Source organism: Monopterus albus, unplaced genomic scaffold, assembly GCF_001952655.1.
Source record: "Monopterus albus unplaced genomic scaffold, M_albus_1.0 scaffold174.1, whole genome shotgun sequence".
NCBI lineage: Eukaryota > Metazoa > Chordata > Actinopteri > Synbranchiformes > Synbranchidae > Monopterus > Monopterus albus.
In genome coordinates, this window is record NW_018128054.1 from 150,274 (window position 1) to 175,489 (window position 25,216).

The following is a 25,216-nucleotide window of genomic DNA, read 5'->3' on the forward strand; positions in this document are numbered from 1 at the left end:
TTGAGGAGAATGATAAGCAGAGAGACTCTCTGCATCTCTCAGGTATTACTTTAAATGCCTCTAGCAGATGGACAGCATTTTTTGTTTTCTTCTCATCTGTGAAATTATATGACCCTAATTCACCCCTAATTGTGGTTTGTTGCATGGAAATGGTGCATATTAATTTGTATTTATGATACCACTTCTCCATCACTCTTCTCCCAGTAAGCATAAGAAAAGCGAACTCTCCCAGAACCATCCACAGCATCAGGCAGAATAAAGTAGCACTTAGCAGCACATTAGGGAGACTTTTGGTGATGTCTGCCCACAGTTCTCCTGAGCCCAACTGTACCTTTTAAATGTCAATTTACCTGAATAAAACACAATATAAATGTTAATGTTTCCTGAGACCCATTTCACTGCAAGATATGTTTCAGAATGGACAAAGCGCTGGCAGAAATTCCTCTCTTTTTACTATTACAAGCATTTCTCTGGCTTCTGTGAGGTGATTTAGTGTAAATTAAAGCTGTCCTTGGCTCTTGGAGCTGGCCATAATATTGTTTTTGGACATTTATTGTGTACAGTGATAGACACTATGAATGCAGGAAGGGCTTCTTTAATGCTATTTCTTTCTTTGACTGTTTTCTCCACTCATGCAGCTTAACTCTCTTTAACCTTACCTCTATTATTCCTTCTTTCCTACAGACCCAAAGATTTGTACACTGACTCCTAACGGGCACCTGGACTTGTCCCCAATGTCTGCTGCTCTTTTTCCAGGAGAGAGGTTGACCTTGACTCTCAACTCCAGGAAGAATAGTGTTATTTCTCTTGGCAGAGCCAACCTGGAGCAAAGGGCTGTGGTAGGTGGAAAAACCTGTACTGTAACTGCCTTATTAATTATAGGGACATGAATATGCAACAGCAGTTTTCCTTTTTCACCTCAGCTACTTGTTCAGTTAAATGCAGTGGCACTTGATTGAAAGTTTAAGTATGACTGCGCTCATTGAAGTATTTCATGTAACCAGTAGCACATTGTTTTATTATGCTTGATTCTGTTTATTTTTTGTTAGTAATCCAGACCCTTTCTCTTTCTCAGTACCCAGGTCGGAGTTACCACAACTGGGGCCGTCCCCTCCCTCCTCAGCCTCAGACCTTGTGCGCCCGTCGCTCCAGCTGGAACAGCCTGGGAGGAGGCCAACCCTGCTCCTCTTCATCCCCCTCTGCTAGTCCAATCTTCACCCCCACCTCTGCAAGGCCCTTCTCTGGCTATGGCCTCGGGGGTCTGGGAGGGGTGGTTGGGGGGAGTCTTCGTGTTCGGGGGCCGCCCGCCTCGTCATCGCCGCAGCAACATCTCTATCGTGCTCACCCAGACGAGGAGGAGTCTCTCCTCTCACCTCCTGCTGTTGCCCCCCAAACTCTTCACCTTCCAGACCATTTTGTACCCAAGAGGGACCGTAGAGCTTTGTCACTAGAGCTGCCCCACCAGCTGCAGGTCCCAGGAGCCCAGCTCCCTCCATCACCACCACACCACCCTCTGCCACGCCTCATGCTTAATGCCCACCACAGGAAGAAGAGCTTCTCTGGGGGGATGGTAATCAGTGGAGGTGACAGTCTGGGTGGCTTAGCAGGGGTGCATCAAGATTGCAATGGGAAGACCCCACTGTCACAGCTTCTCCAGCCCCCTGCTCAACACCAGAGTGAGCAGGTGGGAGGAGTAAACCCCCAGAGCCAGCTGATGGCTGACGTCTTCCCGCAGGTTAACGCACGAAGCAAGGACCGAGAGGACCTGGACGACGACATTGACTATGTAGGTTACTATTATGTGTGTGGGGGAGGTTAGGGAATTAAATGATAATATCATTCAGAAAAATAATGAAGAAAGGTTATGCAATCCTGTAATACACAGTCGGACTCCACAGATACAGATAAGCATCCCTAAGACTGACACTACACTGCACATAACAGTAACACATAATAACCAAACCATTAGCATTTCTGTTAAAGTACAAGATTTTTTACATGCAATTATCTCCTGCTCTCCTGTGTAGGATTTTCAAGTACTTTGTGTAAAGCCTGCACTCCCTATCACCTGGGCCTCATGGGAGTCCCATTGTTTTCATTGTAAACAAGTCTGTGTATGAGAGAAACAAGGTTAATTAGAAAGGACTATTTAGACAGCAGGGGAGAGAGTTGTACAGATGGTAATGTTGGAGGATGCTCCAAGCTGTTGCTACAGAGGTGTTTCACCTTCGTAAATAATTTAAATAGAGCTTAAAAAGGCGGTTTTCCACTGCGAGTCTGTCGTTTTGTGTTTATTGCACAGTTATACTGAGTATGGTGTACGGGCTCTGCTTGTTTGTGCTTGTGTGCACATGATGTCCGTTAATATATTTATCTGTTGCAGAGCATGTGCTTCCGCATCCAGAAGATGTTAGAAGCATATAGACCAGACTGGTGTGAGACCAGAGAGGACTGGTCTGTCTTCATATTCTCCCCACAGAACAAGTGAGTATAATCCTTCGCTCCACTTCTTGTTTTTCCTAATTACTCAAATCTGTTGTATTGAGTGCACTGAATGCAGAAGTGTTTGCTCAGCAGTGTGTTTTGTGCCATTTTGTAGCTGAAGTCAACAGCCTCCTGTAGGAACAATATTGGCTGGCCACAGGATGTATCTGACCAAAACTATATTAAGGATGAGTGGGGAAGACTGTTCCCCAGCTCATCAATAGGAAGCACAAGTTGCCAAGCTTCCACAGAGAGGGACTACATTAGAGTATTGATTGCCACCTTGCAAATTGCAAAGTGATATTTTCTAACGTCTTCCCTCCTGTTAGAGAGCAAGAAACAGGCCTCAGGGGGTAAATTAAATACCATAGACTATTCATTAAATTCTGCATTAACAGTTACAATCTGCAGAAGAAGACACACCTGAATATTTAAATAAAAGGCATTTAAATGTCCCTGTGTGTTCCACAATGGATTAAAATAAATTCAGTCCCTCACCTAGTTGATTCTATCTGTTTCTTTGCAGCCGTTCCAATAAACACTGCAGCGGAGGTATTTAATTGTTTTTGGCAGCACATGGTGTCACAATGCTAAAGTTTGAAACGCAGTATTTATATGCTCCATCTCTTGCTGGCTCTCTCTCTGTCTGTCTTTTTTCTTTGTTGTTTCTTCTGTTATCTCTCTATTCTGTTCTCCCAGCAGAGCACTGTACTCAGGAGTCTGATGCTTCTGAGAGTGTCATTAATCTAATTTGTTTTGAATTAGTAGTGATGTAAACAGGGGCTGAATGAGGCAACATACTCACCAAGATGTGTGGGAGCTCCCAGCACTGTCAAGGGACTTGGCTCCTATTCTGACTGGATAGAAGAGGGTTTTCAATTGTATTTGGACAGCATGTGGTCTCACTCTGCATATTTGGCTTAATAACAATGGCAGTAGTTAAGCTTCTCTTTTTACTTTCTTTTTTCTTCCCCCTCTCCTTTTACTCCAGGTTCAGACAGATATGCCAGTCTATTATAGCCCATAAGCTGTTTGACTATGTGGTGCTGGCCTTCATCTTCTCCAACTGCATCACAGTAGCTCTGGAGAGGCCCAAGATCCTGCAGGGCAGCTTGGTAAATCCATCTGAAATGTGTGTGCTTGTGTGTATGCTAGAAGCTACAGCTCCTGTGTGCCTGTTTTTGTGTGGCATTCTCCAAGGATAAATTTACTTTTATTATCTTAGAGGTGCAGTAAGTATGGTTTTACTACCCCTAATTACCCCATCTCCTCTTTCTGAATGACAGTCCTCTCTCTCTCTCTCTCTCCGTCCCGTTTGTCTGTCCAGGAAAGAGTCTTTCTCACCATCTCCAACTACATTTTTACTGCCATCTTTGTGGGCGAGATGACACTCAAGGTAACATTTTGCAACCTGTCTCAGTATTACTGCCAATGAGTCCTGAGTGTAGTGTGTGCAAACACTACACAGAGGCATATTTTTGTCTGTCTGTCCTCCCATGTCTGGCTGTTTTTCTCTCTCACAGAATTGACTTTGCCTCAGTGCTCCCACAGCCCAGCCCCTTCCTTTCCCTTAAATCTTGACAATTCCCATGTCCCTTTAGAGAACAGAGCAATTAAGCGATGTCATTAATTAGTGGCTAGTCTTCTTATAGATGCAGTTCATATCCAGCACTCCCCCACACTTTCCCCTCCTGTCCTCTCCGACGTTGACTGCTTCTTTTTTTAAGTCTGCTTCCACTTCCTTAAGGTCCCTATGTTCCCATCAGTCGTTTTTTTTATGCCAGTAATCTTCCTTTTTCTCCATCCTTCCTTTCTTTCATTCTCTCTCCCTGCCACTGTCTCTGTACTATCTGCGAAAGACTGTGGCACAAGTGGGCCATCAATTATGTACTCCCACAATCAATTATTAACCAATCACAGCTCGTCATGGAGCCACAGACTTGTCAGCCCCCTGGCCGAGCCTTACACGTCTCCTTCTGTGTCTCTGTCTGTCTGAGCCTCGTTTATCTCCATGTGTGTTTGTGTGGGTTGTTTGTCTAGCATTAAGCATCAGAACTGTGAACTCAAAATGCACTTGCAAGTGTTGGACATTCAGTTTGGCTGTAAGAGCCAGTTTACATTTAGCATTCAGACCAGAGATTATTTGCCAGACACTGGTCTTTCAACCATCTTGATATGTTTGCACTCTAACCCCCACAGTCCCTCCCGAGCTTTACATGACACTTGGCAAACAGCTTCAAATGTCAGTTGCAGATTTCTTTTTTTTTTCTTCAGCAACAATGCTCCCACTGCTGCTTAGCAAAACAATCCAGTGCTGGATTTCTCATTTTTGAACTCAGAATAATAAAGTGTCATCATATGTCAAATGTTTTCACGATAATCTTTGTACAAGCCAAACACAAAGGCAGTGGGACATTATTGCTGTACTATAATCTGCACACTCAATGTGCATTTGTGTCACTTGTGCGTGTGTGTTGTTATTTGCCTTAGATACAATTTACTGTGTGTGTTGATGTGTGTGCACATACAGTATGCGTGCCACAGATAAAGTCACTTTGTGCTCTGGGTGTGCTCCAGACAAGACATGTTGTTTGAAGAGGAGTGTACGTACAACTCTGTGTGTGCATGTGTGTTACAGCAGCCAGCTGATAACGTGTTTTTTGTGGATTTGTGTTTGGGCCTTCACATCTGTATATGTGTGTGTCTGTCTTCTTAGTTTGACCCTAACAAGACATTTTACACTCAGTCTTTTGTCCTACACCTACTTATGATGATGATGATGCTCTTTTAGCTTCACTGTAAACATAATGATAATTCACCAAATTATGCTGAAGTTTCCAAGTGTAGTCCATGGTCACATCTGCTGCTCCACCTTCGTTTTCTCTCATCTTCAGGTGGTGTCCATGGGCCTGTATATAGGTGAACAGGCTTATCTGCGGAGTAGCTGGAATGTTCTGGATGGCTTCCTGGTTTTTGTCTCTCTGATTGACATCGTAGTGTCCATGGCAGGTGGGGCCAAAATCCTGGGTGTTCTTAGAGTACTCAGACTGCTCAGAACACTGCGTCCCCTCAGGTATGGACAACGTATTGCAGGAGCTTTTTTTATATGTGCAGTTTTTTTTACTGTTACTGTTTTATAATCTCAACAGCAGACAGAAAATTTTGCCTTATCAATTAATTGTATCTAATGTAATTTTCCTTTGGGTTATACGGTAAAAAAATATATATAGAAAATAAGGAAAAGGTAAATATGTTCCTTCCATGTATGGTACTGTCTTTATTAAGATGAAACAGATAAATTTCTAATTTATTCAAGGTTTACTTCTTATCAGTGGCGGGCTGTGCATTTGGTACCTGGGCCTTCAGTGGGGACTTACCCAACTTATTTCACCTCTTAATACACCTCTATCAGGTCGCAATTATAGAAACTATCAATACTATACAAAAACGCAATATAACAAAGCCTGGCATTACAGAGAGAGAGGCATTTCGCGTATTGAGGATGAATACCATTTTTACTAAAGCAAGAAACGCAGTTAACTCCAAACCTCTACACTACAACCTCAACTGTGCCACATACATCATCTGGAGCAGTTCAGAATCAATATTTCTCTAATAACATGACAAAAACATAAAAAACTTAAATAAAATACATCATACTCACCAGAGATGCTATTTATTTATAGACAAAATCCATCCTCCTTTCTTTGCGCAGGAAGACTTCATTGACTCTGTCATAGAGGTGATCTCTGCGTTTCAGTTCCATCACTAAGTCCTTTTCTATAGCCATGGAAGTGGCGAACAAACCCTTTCCCGCGCTGAGACAAGGTAGCTAGCTTTGGAGCTGGCCGACCTTTCCTTGTGATGTCTAGCTTCTCTGGAAAAGTCCGCCTTGAAAATGGATTTTTAAGTATGTCCGAGACCAAGTCAATTTCTCCTCCTCTGTCAGCTATTGTGACGGTAAAAATTCTAACTCTAATGTATTAATGTGTGCAGATGGCTACAGATGTGTTTTGCTAGTCGAACCTGGCTGTAAGTTTTGCTCTGACCAACCAATCAGGGGACGGGAAAATGCTGACGTCACTGTAGGCCAGCTAGCTGGCCCTGTGAGGCGAATTTGAAATCTGATTGGTTAAAGAAACAGTCCCATTGCTAATATAGTTTAAGTTACATGGGCCAGCACTACTGATTCTGAAGGCCCTGGGCAGATTAGAGATTGACATGGCAACACATAGAGGCTGAAATCTGATTGGACAAAAAAATTTAACATCCAGATACACGTACTAGAAGCGCTGCAGCCAAGAGAAACACTACGAAATGAAGAGAATAGACTGTTGGGAATAAATTAATACAATTTCATGGAACAAATATTAGAATTTAGGTTGTAAATGTAGGTCAGTGCTTCTGATAGTGTTTAGGCCAGCAGAGAAGGCCTTGCTGGCCCTGACGGCCCACCACTGCTTCAAACATCATGTTTGTTCCCCTCCTCTGTCTGCTTCCCATTTATTGGTTTTCATTGTTCCTTTTCAGGGTGATTAGCAGAGCTCCAGGTCTGAAGCTTGTGGTAGAGACCCTCATCACTTCTCTGAAACCCATTGGCAACATCGTCCTCATCTGCTGTGCTTTCTTCATCATCTTTGGTATTCTTGGGGTACAGGTAGGAAACAGGGAAACACCTGACCTCCTATGGCTTTTAATGATACATAATGCATTCTTGCATTCATCATGTATTCAGTGGCTGCACAGCTTTGACCAGCTCACTACTGCACTCGAGAGCATCCTTTCATCTCACTGGAGGGGCCATGAATTTCTCTTTTTTTATGTAAACTGTCAGACTGCAAAACCTTGGTGTCATTGTTTTTCTGCTGGCAGCTGTTTAAAGGCAAGTTCTTCTACTGTTTGGGCCCTGATGTCAAAAACATCACCAACAAGTCGGACTGTCTGCAAGCCAAGTACAAGTGGGTTCACCATAAATACAACTTTGACAACCTGGGCCAGGTTAGTGTCATATGTGTTATCTTCACAGCTGGTGTGTATTAGGTGTATTAAAAGAATGTGTAGCAGCACATATTTAAAAGAAACTTTATTAAGTTTGAAAATATTATTTTATTTTTCATAAAATAAGGCTAACAGTGTTTCTTACCCTACTTGTCCCCTGTCCACTGCCGTGCAGGCTCTGATGTCTCTGTTTGTACTCGCCTCCAAGGACGGCTGGGTAAACATCATGTATCATGGTCTGGATGCTGTGGGTGTGGACCAACAGGTACCTGCATATCAGCTGCACAAGCTTCATGATTCAAATGTAAATCTTACAATTTTATCTGGCTAACTCTTTTTGTCCTTCCCTCCCATCATGTTTTGTTTCTTTCCTCCTCCTTTCACATCAAATCACGTCATGAACAAACACATCGCTTCAACCCCAGCCCGTGACCAACAACAATCCATGGATGCTGCTGTACTTTATCTCCTTCCTCCTCATTGTTAGCTTCTTCGTCCTCAACATGTTTGTTGGCGTGGTGGTGGAGAACTTCCACAAGTGCCGCCAACACCAGGAGGTGGAAGAGGCCAAGAGGCGTGAGGAGAAGCGTCAGCGGCGCATGGAAAAGAAGAGGAGGAGTAAGAGAGAGGACTGAGAGGAGAGGGTGTAGAGTAGGAAAGAGGTCCAAAGCTGTAAGGGAATTTAAAGAAACAGAGGTGGAGACTCGAGTAGAATGACAGAGGATAGAAGGAATGGGTCTAGTAAGAGAGGAAGAGGTGAGATGAAAATGAAAAGAATAGAGTAAGAATGATCAAATGCAAAATGATTAGCTACAGTGTTACAAAACACAACATGCCTTACAACAAGGTTCTGAATAACTAACATCTCCTCTATAGTTACTTTTACACATGACAAGTATGATTAATTTTTATAGCATCTGTAGCTGTGATCAACACTGATGCAAATTTACACTGTAGAAAGAAACACAGACAGATAATAATACGCTTACAATCAGCAAGTGTCATCATTTTTAATGTGAAGCTGCAATTTGAGAGTGTTTTCCTGTTCATAGTGATTTCAGCTTGATCAAAGGTTTTAAAATTTGCATTTCAAAGTGCTCACTGTGGACCAGGTATCCCCTGTAAAAATCCTCTGCTACAACGTGACAGTCTGTTGGACATCATCAGATAAAAGATCAGATGTGTTTAAATGCTTCATTAATTTATTTGTCTACCAACAGAAGCCCACAAGCTGCCCTACTATGCCAGCTATGGTCACGTGCGATTAATGATTCACACACTTTGCACCAACCACTACCTGGACCTCATCATCACCTTCATCATCTGCATCAACGTCATCACCATGTCCCTAGAGCACTACAATCAACCCCGTGTAAGAAAGACTGTTTACACTATCTGGTGTGCAACAGCGTGTGTGTATAAATGCAAATATCAGGTCCAGTTATGTATTGTATTTATATTTATGCACGCTTTTAGAGATTGTGCAGCTTAGCTCTCTTTTCCATAGAATATGCACAAAACAGACATTTTCTACATGTTGAGCTTTTATGCAGAGTGTTATTGTATCAAATTTTTGTTGCCGCTTTCTTGCACTACACTACAGTTTTTACATAAATCTTTCCTTTCTCAAAATAACAGCACCTTAAAAAAAGCACAGTAATCTCACTGACTGCTCCACCACCATAATATCCAGTCTCTGCAGCATGTGTTGTAAGTAGATGCAGTCCCTTCAAAGAAGCTGTGATTGCACTTTTTGCGGGCTGTTGTCAGGGTGGTGTTAGCTGTACAATACATGTATCTGCCTGTTTGTGTGTGATGAATGGAGGTTCAAAGCCTGATAGTGATTTTGTGAGAGACACAAAAATGATTATCCTTGAGATAAGATGCACATTTGACCTTTAAAATGGGCTAAGCTGACCGTGCATCAGATAAATATCACAGGTCTTGGCTCTATTTGTCAGCTGTTGCTCTTGACATTTAGCAGCCTCCCACTTGTTAGAAGCTACAGCTCCTATTAATGAAAGGAGAAAACAGCTGGAAGATAATCGCTGGTCTCTTCAGTGGTAGGAATGTGGACTGGATGTTTAAGACAGTTAATACTTGCTAGCTTCTGGAATATCTGCTTAAAAATATCTTTGTTATGCGACATTACAGTAAGTGCGTTTGTGGTGCTGTGAGTGGAGGGGGCTCAGCCTTTGCCTCTGGCATGTTTGGTTTTGCTCAGCAAACACTGGGAACAGCACCGGCTCTGTGTTTTCTCCTGATGCTGCAGAATCTTCACTCTACCCCGTCACACATGCACAAACACACACGCCCTGTTTCTGCTCTCTCCTTCCAGTCACTGGATCTCGCCCTGAAGTACTGCAACTATTTCTTTACCTCCACTTTCGTGCTGGAAGCAATACTCAAACTCATCGCCTTTGGCTTTCGCCGCTTCTTCAAAGACAGGTACAGTGTGTGTTTACTGTGTATCTCGTGTTGGCAAGGCGGTTGCGTGTTGTGTTTCCCTTTCTGTCTGCATGGAAGTGTATCTATGCTTATTTAGAGCACAAGGTGCAGATGTAGATTTGATAATCTGCTGCTCAGAGGTGGACTGTGCTGACCTGAAGGAAAGCAGCATGATGACTGCCAGTCACCTTTTCTTGTGGCCTGAGAACACAAGCACCCTTTGAATTAGATACCACAAAATGAGCTTGATATTTCAAGAGTTTGATTTTTGTTAGTTCAGGTAAATCACTTACTGTATCACATATTTCATGTGAAAAAGTTAAACATTAAAACGACTATTGTAGCTCTATGCACATGCCATAATCTCTTGAATTAACATATTAATGATGCCACATTAAACAGTTGTTTAATCCAAAATATAATGGCTGTGCAGAGCCACATTTTGCTTTGAAACAGCTTTACCAATATACAGGATTTTGAAATATATGAGCTGGCATTCTGGTGCAAAATTATTATACATTGCTTCTGTCAAAGAAAATGTCAATGACCTCACTTTCCTTTATATTAATTAGCTTTGATTGCCAGTGCCAAATCTTTTCTTCCATTAGTCCCTCAAGTTATTCCATATTCCATAATGCAGTGCAAACTATAATCTATGTACAATGAATAACACTTTCATTTAAACTGAGTGTGACAGCCCTATCATGAGGATATTGCTTAAAATAATTTAGGTATAACTATGTAAAAAAGTTTAACTAAACCATCATTCAGCTCAAATTCTAGTTACGACTGCTCTTTAAACTTGTCGCCCTTACTGTAAAGACCTTTATGTGACCTCGACGGGAAACACATTTCAACACTGGTTCACACTCACATTTATTCACTCAGAGCCCAGACTAATAGATCTGTCACTCACCTAAATGTGCACGGTAATGAGACCGTTTTATTCTTTCAGTGATATGTGGTGGCTAATTAAAGGCAGAAACAGATTTATATTACACTGATGGTAGTTTAATATCATTGACCTACTTTAGTTAGTGAAGTGAAAAAAGCAAGAGAGTGAGAGTAAGAAGAAAGTGATAGAATAAGGTAAGGTGACAGAGAGACAGACACGCACATGAGGGAAGAGACGGGTAATATATCGGAGGGGAAACTGGACTGATCAAAGATGAAAAAGAGAAAATGAGTGATGATGAGATGAGAAACAGATGGACAGACATAGAGAGAATTTGTCATGAGGATCTCAGCTGGTACTTTGTCTCTTTTTGTGTAGTGTCAGCAACATCCGTCAGCAGTCAGTGTGCATAGTGTGATTTATAGGCTGGAGTGACTCTCAGGCCAGATTTACCAGGTGAGCTAGATGAATTACTCAGATCCCTTACTTAAGTAAAAGTAACAATACAGTTGTGTAAAAATACTCTGTTACAAGTCAAAGTTCAAAAAAAATACTCTGTTACAAGTCAAAGTTCAGAACTCAAAAAGTTCAAAGGTTTTAGCATCAAAACTTATGTAAAGTACTTAAACATACAGTACAAGGACTCATTATGCAGAACAACACATACATCATATCGTATACATGTATACAATATGATTTGATTATAATTACTGATGCATTATTGTGTTCATTACATTTAATGTTGCAGCTGATGAAGGGGGAGCTGGTTTTAACTAGCATGCAGTACAAGCTTATAGTCTGAATTACTGCTGGGTAGCTTGTGAATTTTCCACCAGAGATCAATAAAGTCTTATGACTGTACTTTAATTTTTGTCCTTTTATGGTTCTGAAAAGCAACTAGTGACTAAAGTTATAAAATACATGGAGTGATGTAAAAAGTACCATTGTTGCCTCTAAAATGTAGTGAAGTCAAAGTATGAAGTAGCACAAAATGAAAATACTCAAGTAAAGATACCTCAAAATTGTACTTAAGTCAAGCACTTGAGTAAAATGTACTTAGGTATTTTCCACCACTGGTATCTACTGTTTAATATCTCAGATATGATGCACACCTTATTTACCATATTTACCATTTCTCACACAGTTTTAAGCCCACCCTCACGATTTCACCAAAGATGTGTATTTGTTGAATTGAACCTTTATTGACATTGTGAGTACAGCAGTTTTTTAAGCAATTCATACAGGTCATACAAATAAACAAAGTGGTGTAGTGTTATCAGGACAGAATACTTGCCCTTAGGTCAGATGGTGCAGTGATGTGGCAGCTTCAGACTCTTGGATTCTCTACCGTTTTCATTTGATTTGGTAATCTGTTTCCCATCTGTCCTCCTTAGAAAGAAATTTTCTGGCAAGCATGTTGCTGCACATGAAGGATTTCTTAAGGGCTTTTGGACCTGAGGCACCGTAGAAGTGTGTAGATCTTAAGTGAGAATAATGTGTTGACAGCATGGGTGGATTATGAGGCAATGGGCCACTGGGCACAGACATGTAAAAGGCCTCTTACCTCTCTGACACTTTCAGGAGCAAGACTTCCAAACTGAGCATCCACATCAGTTTTTGTTCATTTCACATTTTTGTAGCTATATATTTCTATTTTTAGCCAGTTTGTGTTAAGTTTTACTTGTTCTGCATCTCCTTTTAGCTGTTTTGTGTCTCTTTTTGTTATTTGGTATATTGTTGGAGTCATTCTGATGTACGTACATTGAGACACATTGAGAGCTGCTGTACCAGAGTCAAATTCGTCGTGTGTCCAGCACACCTGGCCAATAAAGCTGACTCTGATTTCTGTCTTCTTCTAATTATTTTGTCTCTTGTTTTGGTAGTTTAGTAGTTGTTTGACTCACTTTGCAACAGAAAAGGTAGCTGTCTCTTCACAGTCCCTTGGTTCAGGAGCCCCCTTGGGCACCAGGCCTATGCGTGGTAGGCCCGTTCGGTAAACCATCCATGGTTGGCAGGTAGCTGATGATTAACTACAATACATGTCAACGTCTATAATCAGGAATCCTTTAGTGTTTGTACTTACAGCAGGAGTCTGCTCTACTGAACAGCTGTATTTTAAATAGAATAGAATAGAACAGGAGGTTAAACATCGTCTTTTCATCTGTACATGTTTGCCTACAAACTTGTTAGTATGCCAGTATGTATTTTGTGTTTGGATTTGCTTTGTGTGTGGTTCAATTCCTTTGTGGACCTTCCACCATCACATCATTGTGTGTGTGTGTGTTTGCGCATGTGCTAGGTGGAACCAGTTGGACCTGGCCATTGTGCTTCTGTCGGTGATGGGCATCACCCTGGAGGAGATTGAGATCAGTGCCGCGCTGCCCATCAACCCCACTATTATAAGGATCATGAGAGTTCTGAGGATAGCACGAGGTACGAATACTATGTGTGTATAAGACACACACTCACCTGTACAGTCCAGCCCGTACTTCTTCTAAATCCTTTCAGTGAAATAGACCATCGGGTTGTTAAATGTGACTTAACATTACGCTTCTGGGCCCGTACTCCCCCAGACCCACATGACGAAGCCTGTCACCCTCTACACTAGGGGTGTGTGATATTGTTAAAGATAAATATACGATATTTTTCATCTACCACAAAAAATATGTTTAAGTCTCATACTGGAGGCTATAAGGTCACTCTTGTCAATAGCATATTAATTAGTGATTACTCATAATATTAATGGAAACAATATATATTAATCTGCTTAAAATTGAAGTGTTCAAGTACAACAGTACCACACTGAAATCAGTCTTACAGAATGACTCTGCTCATGTTTGCTGGGTGTGTTCTTGTTTTGGTACCTTGGCTGGTTTAGTCCTGTCCTGGACAGCTTTTCAGCTTAATTTGTGGCGCAGCGATGTCAGCCTACATGTTCCGTGCACTGTCATGCACACGGGCAAAAGTCTATCTAACTAAGCTACATGACGTAGGGAGTGTGTAGACTCTCACATGCTTTTGAATGTTTTTGTAAAGTGAGCGACAAACTCGATAATGCCAACTGGCACATTATCTATACCACTTATCCTGAAGAGGGACACTGGAGCCAATCCCAGCTGACACTGGGCGAGAGGCGGGGTCCACCCTCGACAGGTCGCCAGTCTATCACGGGGCTGACACTTTATTTTTAGTTAATTTAAGAATACTGTGACCTAATCAACTGTAGCTATTTCTTTTTCTCCTTCCCATCGCAAGGCAAGCATTAAAATGACAGCTGACCCAATGACAACTCACCAGTTAACAGATTGACTTGGTCTTACTGGTGTGTTAGGATAATATTTGCATAATATAACAGCTGTCCAAAGTGCTGTTTTTATGTATACACGTGTATGAGTTTGTTTGCATGTGTTAGTGTTACATGGGGCATAAATTAAGACCTGACCTTTCCACACTTTGTTTCCCATTTACTCTGTAATTGGACCTCAGGGATTTCCCCCAAATGCACACACTTACTGTAAACTCTGTCTCACTCATGCACAGTGCTGAAGCTGCTGAAGATGGCGACAGGAATGAGAGCCCTGTTGGATACGGTGGTCCAAGCCCTTCCTCAGGTACACATTCACACAATGTCTCTCCTGTTTCCTCACAGACACGCACTATGTGTTAGCCAGAGTCGTACGAGCCCATGCACCTTCTCTTTCTCTGTTGGCCTGTAAGCAGCTCTAGGTGACTCATTCATGCCACAGACTGGTGACTGGCACACTTGCATATAAATATACACTCACGCCAGCTTTGTCATGTTTTCACTTTCAGCACCATGGAGAATACCCAGGCTCCCGCTGAAACCATGCTGTGCTAGAATCAGTGGTGGCTGCTCAAACCAGATCCTTTGCTGGTGAACAGTTAGAAGGCTTCTAGGCCGTCCCATTTCAAAGCCCTAAAAACTTATCAGAACGCTTCTTTGTTCATTATTTGTACTGACTGCAAGTTGTTTTCAGCAGCATTAATGTAGAAATTAGAAATAAACTAGGACACAACGGAAAAAATGTCAAATGAAATTATTTATTTACATTTTGATATTTATTTACATTTAAATTATACAATTGCACTTACAGTCTATGTCTGTCGTTTTTATGTGCTGCACTGCCGTCATTCCTACTGAATAACGTGTGACTGGCTGAATTTCTGCAGCCTGCTACACAACATACTGTAATACAACGGATTTTAACCTGTGTGCGACCCTCTGCTAGGACATAATGATTTTACGCCCCCATGCCCAGAATGTCACAGTTTAGGAGAGTGTATTATCCCAGTCACAATATTTAATTTAACAAGGCAGCCTGCTTTTATGTAAAACTGGCTGCTGTCTCTGGCTCCATCCTGTTCTCTCTGCTGGACACACACCTGCTCTGCTGCAGAGGAGCTGAAGGTCTCAGCCTCCAAGTCCACAATATTTCATACACACAGCTCATTTGACGTCGCCGATAACTACGTAAAAGTTAGTGTTTGCTTTGTTCCCGTTCACAACAGTTCATTACAATCACAGTGTGAACAGCATTTCTGCAAGTTTGCTGTTGTGTTCTGTTTCTTCAAGAGGTGTGCGATTAATTACTCTCTCCTTTTCTGTTGGTGTTGTTGTAGATATCGAGTGTTGGCGTCTGTGTAAAGTGTGACCTCATGCCTACGTGTCTGTGTGAGAAGGGGAGGGAGGGGCCCTCTCACACACACACACGTACACACATACACAACAGAGAAGCTGAGCTTGCAGTTGGCTTCACTTTGTTGTCGGCACTTATCTTAAAATATCCCTGAACCACTGAAATTTCTTCTCTTCTGCCTAATGCATACACAACAGAGAAGCTGAGCTTGCAGTTGGCTTCACTTTGTTGTCGGCACTTATCTTAAAATATCCCTGAACCACTGAAATTTCTTCTCTTCTGCCTAATGACCAGCTCAGCCAGCGTGAGGTTAATGTAATGCCACCATTAATTGGTATCAGTGGGACAACTTTTACAAGTATGAGTAGAGTACTAGAGGATGGTATCTGACCCAATACTGGTATCGGCATTGGTGCATCCCTACTTTTAACAGACTATGACAAAGGCCACAAGATGAAACACAATGGACTTGTTATTCTAAAGTTATTCTATGCTCTGCAAGTGTTGCTTCAGTTTTGACCTTTTCAGTTTAATGCTTTCTCTTAAAACCTTGTCCTCACACATACAGTATATTACCTGCTCACATGCCGAGTCGCTTTACTTGCATTTCAAGCCCTGTTTCTGGCGCCAGCGTACACCACAGACACAAGAGTGGTATCAATCTTCTCAACTAACTCGCAGCAAATAAGTACATTCCCCTAAATGTTAAACCGTTCCTTTAACAAAAGGCAGCTATCTAGACAAATAGATTCAGTTCTGGCCTGCTGACCATCAAAATAAGATGCAGCAAACAAAAGGAAACAGGTGGCGTGGTGAAAGGAGGGCAGACAGAGCCTAGGGAGAACAGATTCCTTGTCTTTCCTTTCTATTGATCCCCCGCTCATTAACACTGAGCCCTTTGCTCTATCCCAAGGGCACCAGAGGAGGTAATTAAAACTTGGGGTAGTTAAACAGTTCTAGGAGGTTTATCTGTGTCTGTGTGGGTGTGTGTGTGTACGTGTATGGGTGTGTGTTGATATCGAGGTCCTGAAAGAGTGAGAGTGCTACACCTGGTGAGAGATTTAACCTGAGGCCATATCATGTGATATTTCACATTGAAAATGAAGTGGCAGCCTGCCAGCTCTTCTTCATTACATCACTTTGGATATTGAGGACAGAACTGACATTTCTCTGGGACACAGCTGAACAAAGGAATAAGCAAGTTCACTGCTATTGTTATAAGAAAGCAAGAAATATGATTAAAACAATCATGGCGCACAGCAGACATCTACTGTATATGTCTGCTGGAGTCATTATTTATTAGATTAAATATGATGTGAAAGATTCACAAGTTCCACAAGCAGTTTATGTATCTAACAGGCCATGAAGGAACATGGAGATGTAATGAAGGCTCTCTACTGGATGCTTACACTACATGAATGGCTAAGCTTAATAGCCCATTGGAACGTTAAGACAAATGCGTTTTCATGGCTTGTCTTTACAAGGATGCAGTAAGTCAGAGTCATTTTATCCACAAGTATCCTCCGGATCCTCTCCTCCCTGACTGATGCAAAATGGCTGCAACACATCGTTCGCCAACACTAACGGCCTGTATCATGTTGGCCATGAGTCAGTCCAGTTGTTTTATATCTTCCCGGGGGATGGATGGGGAAGCTTCAGCCCAGCCTTTGGCAGATGTGGACACCACACGGAGCGCCATCTGGGCTTTAGGGAGGCATCCTTGTCAAATGATTTGTATTTAGCTTTAGAAAAAATGTGATGCTGATGTCTGTCCACCTCAAATTAAATCATCGGAACAATAAAAGACAACTGAGTCTGTGCATCCTGTGGATCCCACATAGACTCAGGCCATTATGAAACCAAGCTTGTAAAGCACTCCAGCCAGTAACTTAAGGCAAACCCCACAAATACCACATCTATGATTATTACAACCCTCCAAATGAAAGGTTGTATAGCAATTACTTCCATTAGTTTCAGTCCAGAGGGAGTCATCAGGCTGTAATGGGGCATATTTGCCTACATAAAAAGTCTATTTTAATATTTTATAATGTACATTATGTTAAATGCATGCAGATATGTTTCACCTTCTTTTGCAGTTCTTGCATTAAATGTAGAGTTGACTTGCTTAACATGGACATAGGCCAAAAAGGCAAATCATGTCAGACCATTTAAGCTTAAACCTTTGACAGCATTTAAATGTAGGTAATTACATCTCGCTTTTCTCCCATCAGTAATCAGTGTAGTGAATTTTTAATGAGGGGAAAAAGACACATAAGCCAAGCTATTTAATCCCTGAGTATAAAAGAGATGATTTTAATAAATGCAATTCCACATACAATTTGGGGGGAGGGGTCCATTTGAAAAACCATTATAGTTCAATTTAATCTAACCAAAATTCAACCACCATCACTGTCGTTTGCCTTGGCTCCTATTTTCTGAGTGCCTTCTCTCCAAACTCTCCTTTTCACCATGGTTTTTCTTCTACAGCTTTCTACAGATCCCATCTTCAGCCTCTGCCACCGTTATCTCAACATATTTTTAATTTGAGACAATTTGCAAAACGGCTTCATATCCCTGTAATGGGATTATATTTTACCCTCAAGAGTCATCATCATCATCATCATCACCATTAAGTTGTGGTAACAGAAGGCTGTTCTTGGTGGAACTGAGCCAAGCCACAAAACCCCAGACTGAAAATTTTATAACTGCATCAGGGGTTCAGTTGTATAAGTCTCAGAGGAAGTCGTGCTATGGTTTGCACAACCAAGCACTGTGATATGGAAGAGGCACACTAGAAACACATTGGATGCACACCCATTACTTGTTGTACTACATTTTTTGCTGATTTGTATGTTTAACAACAAAGGCTAATTTTTCTCCAAAGCATTATTATACTGTATATAGTGACTTAGAACTACATTTCTATTCTGAAAATTATAAGATTATATTTGCGCTGTTCAAAAATCTTGCTGTGATTTTAAGATGACTAATTTTAATTGTAATTTATACTACAGTTGATTTATAAATGGGGGTTACTGTGGTTCAGTGGGTGGAGGGTTGGAGGTTCAAATCATGGTTCCTGCAGTCCACATGTCAAAGTGTCCTTGGGCAAGACACTGAACCCCCAAGTTACTCCTGGTGGTTAGAGCCATCGGTGTAAGTTGGCGCTGCAGATGGCTGCCTCGGTTCTGTACCGGAAACATATTCCTTCTGTGTGTAACGTACTTGGCCAAATAAAGGTGATTATCCTGATATAGTTTTTAAGCGAGCAAACAAAGCATGTCTGTGGCTCATTTATTACAGGTACAATTAGAAATCACTTTATTGTGTGAAGACACTTTGACACATATATTGGTTCTAGGATTATGTCTCATGATGCTGCTTAGGGAGTGCTTTGTCACTCCTAGATGCTAGAATGTTGTCAAATGGTCCATGACGTGCATGGTAAGTTTTTTTTTTTCTGTGTGTGTGTGTTGCAGGTGGGTAACCTGGGCCTGCTGTTCATGCTACTGTTTTTCATCTACGCCGCCTTAGGAGTAGAGCTTTTTGGAGAACTTGGTGAGTGCACGTGACATCTAGTTGTAATGACAGAGAGGGTTACTGTATGTCACATAAAACCTTCTTAACAATTAAATATTCATGGTTAAGCAAGTTATGTAAGACAATATTTAGAGGTTCTCTACAAAGAGAATCAATATGCTAATTTTGTGGCTGATTATTGATGAAAAGTCTTCTAAAGACTCAAGGGAACCAAGATTGTGGTTTATAATTTTATCAAGGGACACTTGACACAAATTACAGTAAAGGCAAGATCAAGTTTATTGATGCTTTGTTGATATATTTATTTTTTTATATTAAGTTATTTATTTATTTATTTTGAGCTACCTAATTGGACATTTAGGCTAGTGGAACTGGAAAAAGTAAAAAGGGGATTCTATAAAGCCATGACTCCTGCTTCCCATTGGTTTTTAAATGGTTATTGTCTGCAGAAGACTCTCCTGCAAGATTTCTGGTTTTGAACAGATTTTCCTTTAGCATCTTCAGTATCTCTGTGCTAACCTGAAAAACTTTAAGACACTGTAGCCAATCTTATTTCTGGCGTGAAATGGAATATACGGCATACTGCATGGATACCGTATATTCTGTTTCAGTATGTACATGCTGTAAGTTCTTCTACTAATTAGAATAATCCTTTGGTCATATACATGATATGTGGTAATGTGGTGAAAGGATCATCCTTGAGCAAACTATCCACACATCACCACTATAAGTGTAAGACAATCAAAAACCAAGATACACAATGTCAGTATTTTCCCTAATGGGCAAAAGTATGGCTTTGAGGTTTTGTGCACTCATAGTGAACTCAGCTTGAGCGCATAAAAGCACAAGGACTTGTGTTAACTTTATTATGAGAATCTCCTTATTTTCTTTCCACACTTCATTCCTTTTCATCGGTCCTGTCTCCTGCAGTCAGACAGCCATTAGGGACTCAACCCACTCTCCCATATTCTGATACATAAGTACTGTCCTAAAATATCCACATTGAAGTTGGAAGATATATCTTCCAAACTGTCACATTTCCCTCGTGTGCTGTAGCTGTAGCCAGTGGCAACATTGCTTCCTATTGGAGCTTGGCAGGAGAAAGGATTAGTGGCAAATGCAAGTCTGGCTTTTCTGAAAGCCACTCCAAAGATTATCTTGCGATAAAAGCTCAGACAAACACAATGTTTGGTCACATTGCTCATTTGATAACATGCTGTGTCTATACTGAGTTGGCTTGTTTGGACAGTCATCCAGGCAGCTTATCGATAGACATGGTGCATTGTTTACAGAAATGTTCACTGTTCACAGGTCCTCTCTTCTGCTTTTGTTTTCTTTTTTTTGGCCTTTCTGTAAGATTTTCTCCTTATCCTCTCACCTCTGTAATATCTGTGACCTGATAAGTTCCTCTCTCTTTCCTTCCTCTCCTGCTTCTCATCCTCAGTTTGCAATGAAGATTACCCATGTGAGGGTATGAGTCGTCACGCTACCTTTGAGAACTTTGGCATGGCCTTCCTTACCTTGTTTCAAGTATCCACGGGCGACAACTGGAATGGCATTATGAAGGTACAAAGTTGCATTCATCTGGACACTCACAGCATCAGTGCACAGGGTAATAGACTCATTTAATTTGTGTTAGAAAAGAAAGAATAACAATTAATAAACAGCGAGAGAACAGACTGAAGAGATACAAGCGGTAAATACCTGCTTCGTTTCTCACAGCCCTCCTATCTTCCACTCTAGCGATGCTTACTGATGACATGGAAATGTGCTTGCTCAGCAGTGGGAGCACAGATTTCCTTTCTGATGTGCATGGGAGTTACTGTGCCTCATTGCACACACACACACACACACATACACACAAAACACCAATTTCCCATGATCACACATCGACTACCAGCAGCAGCTATCACCACTCCTCCACACACAAGGGCTGCGAGGGGAATAGAGATTATGCTGGAGCATGTCGGGCATAGACCATTAAACACCACACTGGATCTCGGCAGTGGGGATGGTAGTGGGCCGCGAGTACGCCAGAGGGCCACAGATGCTACCTCTCTGTCATTTTATCCATCAAATTACTACCTGGGCTGTAAGAGAGGTAGACCTGCTTTGGTTTAGTAAGAGCAGGTGAGGCAGAGTGGCAATTAATCATGCAGTGATGATAGGGAGGAGAGGAAATAATGAGGGGATGGAAAATGGGTAAGGGGAGAAAAGGTGGCAGCAGCGAGCCGTAATAAGAGACAGGATGAGAGGAAAGGAAAGGGGTTAAAAGTACTGAGCGGTTATTATGCTTTCTCCTCTCTAGAGGGAAAATTAAGGCAAAAGTGAAAAATGGAGAAGAGGTTGACAAAAATGGAGAGTTGGATGACTAAAGAACAAAAATATGTAAAATAAAATGGAAATGGAGTGACGGCAGAAAAAAGGAGCCATTTAGTGAAGGAGCGCAGCACGTAAATGTCGTGCCAAATTAGATAGAAAAGACCAGCTTCAGCTCAGAGGGGTACAGTTGTTATGTGTGGTCACAGCCTGGGTGAGATCCTCCAGAAAACACTTGTCACTTTCATTCTGCTCTGACTGAAACCCGCTGTGTGCATGTTAACCAGGGAATAATGCTCCAGAGGAACAGAAATGGCTTCTGATGTCTTGCATAAATGCTAAAGACATAATTATATGATGATTATAGAAGTTGTCATGAATACAAAGAGCCTTTTAAACAGGAGCAGCTTGTATTCTATTATCTAAAACCTACTTTTTAAAGCAAATTTTTATGTGAATACCAATTTAATACAGTGTGGGTGTGGTTGAGCGTGCAGCAATGTACATTGTGTAAAACACAATGTAAAATGTAAATATTTATGTATGCTGGTTTTTTTTTTCCTGTAACAAAAACAACACAAACTATAGCTTCATAAATTAAAAATGAAATCAACACCTTTCACCAAAAATAGAATGTTAAAAAATCTCACAAATGTAGAATTTATCTTGGGGCTGCTGCATTGGATTTCACATATGTTATGTTTGTGTAAATTTGCACACTTTCTGTGTCTTCACAATGCTCTTTCCAGAAAACATGGTAGCCTTGCTTATCTGTTTTGTCTCTTTGACTGTCCCCTCTCACCTGACCCTCCTTCCCCGCCTCCTGACCAATGCTGTCGTCATCTTCTGCCTCTGTGACATAAGGACACATTGCGGGAGTGCCCACCAGACCATGGCACTGATGTGGACTATGCCTGCAATCCAAGCCTACAGTTTATCTCGCCCATGTATTTTGTCTCCTTCGTGCTCACCGCCCAGTTTGTGCTCATCAATGTGGTGGTGGCCGTGCTGATGAAGCACCTGGACGACTCCAATAAGGAGGCCCAAGAGGAGGCGGAGATGGATGCAGAAATTGAGCTGGAGCTGGCCCAGGGCACCCTCTGTTGTATGGGCACCCCCGGCTGCGGCGGTGGGGGGTTGGAGAAAGGACTAGCTGTTGCTGGAGGAACAGCAGTGGGAAAGGAGAGAGGAAGTGCTAGAGGAGAGAGGGGAGAAGGAAAGACAAGACACACAGCAGCTGCTGCACAACAAGGACCATACAACTCCCGTGACTCCAGCCGGACCCTGTACTCACTAGCACAAGTGAGTGCGTGTGTGTGTGTGTGTGTGTGTGTGAGGGAGAGAGAGAAAGAGAGAGAGAGAGAGCATGAGTATTCTTGTTTATTTTCTGATAGTGTGAAAGTTTTGAATGATTGATGGTTGATTGTGGGTGTGTTGGTGCTTACTTGCGTCTGTAGGTACGGATGTCTGGAGCCAGGCTGCTGACGTTTATAGAAAAAGATGCATCATTCATTTTCTGATCCTTGTTTTATGTATCTTAGATGTTACCTAGCTGTATGGTGTAAGCTGTAATCGGCCACTATGACACCAAGAACACTATAGCATATTATAAGTATGTGTAAAGCATGATGCAGGCCAAAAATTGTCACTTAGTGATTCAGCTGTAAGTCTTTTCTAAACCTGTAATTTGTTGTAATAGTTGCTTTGATCATTTAATGGCTGAGAATGAGGTAGATTGGACACAGTATTAGAAGATACTACATAATGAAGGATTAGGGGCAAAAATCGTAATCGTAAGAGTTCTGTCTGTGTCTCTGCAGCCTTGTTTCTCTTTACACAGTGCATTAGTTCCTGCAGAGAAAATCACATATTTGATGCACAACTCGAAAGAATACAAGAGAGGTCAACAGTTTCTGTACAGTGTTTGAATAGCGTTGACATGGAAGAGAGCTGAGAATCACTGCTTTATTATTGGGGAGGAAACTGACTGACAGCCACATGGTGTGATAACACAGTCATTTCACTGATTTCTCTGTACAGACTGTTTCTACTATTGTTCGTTTTCTTTGCCAGATTTTTCAAAAAGGAAGCGATTGCAATCAAGGTTAAACTTTTACACTTAGAGAAGAAAGAAAACAGATAAAAGGAACAAGAAAGAGACACTAATCTGTGCCTTAATCATAACATAAGGTGGAACTGTGCTACAAAACCGATTAATATGAGTTCAAAAGACACTATGGTGGATTCAAAAGCATTATCCAAAATTAAACTATACTAGCAAAGTGATATTAGACAGATGATAGTCAAAGCTAGGCCATAAATTTTCATTTTTCAAACTGTCTTCTTTCATCGTAGTCATAGCAACCATGCTGTCAGCACCGAGATGAGCAATGTTAATCACTTACTCATTTAAGCTTTTTTTCATTTAAGCCTTATTAACCTTTCAGTACTCACATGAGACTACATGAGTTTGCAGATGGACGTGCACAGGTTTAATTTTCGAACTGATTTCGCTGCCTACATCTGTGTGCGTAGATGGGATCTCATTTCTACTCGCAGTCTGACAGCAGAGACACACGCTTCTATTATGAAACCACTAATGATAGTCTGAGATAGCCACGCAGAAACACACCGCTGATGACTCATCGACTGCCATGAAGAGTTTCACCTTTGTAGAACTAAACTTGGCTGCATGGAGCAATTTTTAGCTCAGTGTTGGCTGACAGAGGGACTTAATTCAGACTAGGGAGAACGCACAGCTTCCTCCCCTTTCGCCCTCAGTCTCGCTCTCTCTCATTCTCTCTCTCTCAAGTGATGCAAGAAGGGATCTGGCAAACCAGTGCAGTTTAATTAGAGCACAGGTCCTGTCATTCAGTGATCGCACCCCACTAATTCCTCATTCAATCAGCTGCCAATGTACCAAGGCAAGTGTGTGTGTGTTTGTGTGTGTACTGTACACTGTGGGGGCTAGTTTGAGTTTTACACCATGGGAGTAAGGACATTTTAACAGGTCCTCACTTTCTGACACTCGTTAAAAGGGCTATTTAAGACTTTCTTTTAGGGTTAAGGTTTAGAATCAGGCTTAGGTTAGAGTCAGATGGGGTTAGGCATCTAGTTGTGATGGTGCAGGTTAGGGTAATGGGCTAATGCATTATCTTAATGGAGGGCCTCACTAATATAGCTCCTCCAAACATTTATAAATCTCATTGTCATAACCTTAGCAGCACGTTTTACAGTGATTTTACATTTAGGTAGGTAGGTAGGACTTTATTGATCCCACAATGGGGAAATTCCTGTGTTCCAGCAGCGATAGAAAGCAGCAACAAAACACCATAAGAACAAACACCACACACAGATCTTGAGAAACAAATTCCAAAGTACCTAAAACCAAACTGAATATAGTATTTGAGAGAGATCAGTAAAATCAAGGACAAGAATATTACTCCCATAATTAATCCCGCAATGGGGGAAATACCTGTATCTCAGCCATGAGGATCTCTGAGAAACTACTCAAAAATACCTAAAACAAGACAATATAAAGTATTCGAGGGAAATCAATCACACATGTGCATATTTACAATGCATTTTACCCCCAGGATTAGAGTATTGCACTTCAGTTGACCATTGCTTAGTCCCTCATAATTTCACCTATCTTATCACTGCAGTGATGTATTTACAGTAATTTATTTTCTTTCATATAAAGAGGCACAAGCCAATTAAAAAATTAAGCGTGTTAATAGATCAGATGAGATTTGATGATATACAAGGAGTTCAAAATAGATTGTAGCTATGACAGTATATGCTTTTAAGTCACACTACACAGTAAAAAAAAAGGGGGGGGGGGGGCACTTTTACCTGTATAGGGAACAACAGG

The 25,216-nt window shown here is 41.4% G+C and overlaps 1 protein-coding gene across 1 annotated transcript in view; it reads left to right on the forward strand.

Annotated features, from left to right (window-relative positions):
* Positions 1-25,216, forward strand: part of LOC109969485 (voltage-dependent T-type calcium channel subunit alpha-1I-like) — a 167,129-nt gene that overhangs the window by 121,891 nt on the left and 20,022 nt on the right. The window contains exons 16-33 of the mRNA XM_020616404.1: positions 6-42; positions 685-839; positions 1,076-1,786; positions 2,384-2,484; positions 3,476-3,599; positions 3,812-3,880; positions 5,379-5,557; positions 7,015-7,141; positions 7,357-7,482; positions 7,658-7,747; positions 7,908-8,100; positions 8,703-8,854; positions 9,821-9,930; positions 13,125-13,258; positions 14,366-14,436; positions 18,963-19,041; positions 20,468-20,589; positions 22,207-22,644. Of these exons, the coding sequence (XP_020472060.1) occupies positions 6-42; positions 685-839; positions 1,076-1,786; positions 2,384-2,484; positions 3,476-3,599; positions 3,812-3,880; positions 5,379-5,557; positions 7,015-7,141; positions 7,357-7,482; positions 7,658-7,747; positions 7,908-8,100; positions 8,703-8,854; positions 9,821-9,930; positions 13,125-13,258; positions 14,366-14,436; positions 18,963-19,041; positions 20,468-20,589; positions 22,207-22,644 (3,018 nt within the window). The remainder of the gene's footprint in view (positions 1-5; positions 43-684; positions 840-1,075; positions 1,787-2,383; positions 2,485-3,475; positions 3,600-3,811; positions 3,881-5,378; positions 5,558-7,014; positions 7,142-7,356; positions 7,483-7,657; positions 7,748-7,907; positions 8,101-8,702; positions 8,855-9,820; positions 9,931-13,124; positions 13,259-14,365; positions 14,437-18,962; positions 19,042-20,467; positions 20,590-22,206; positions 22,645-25,216) is intronic.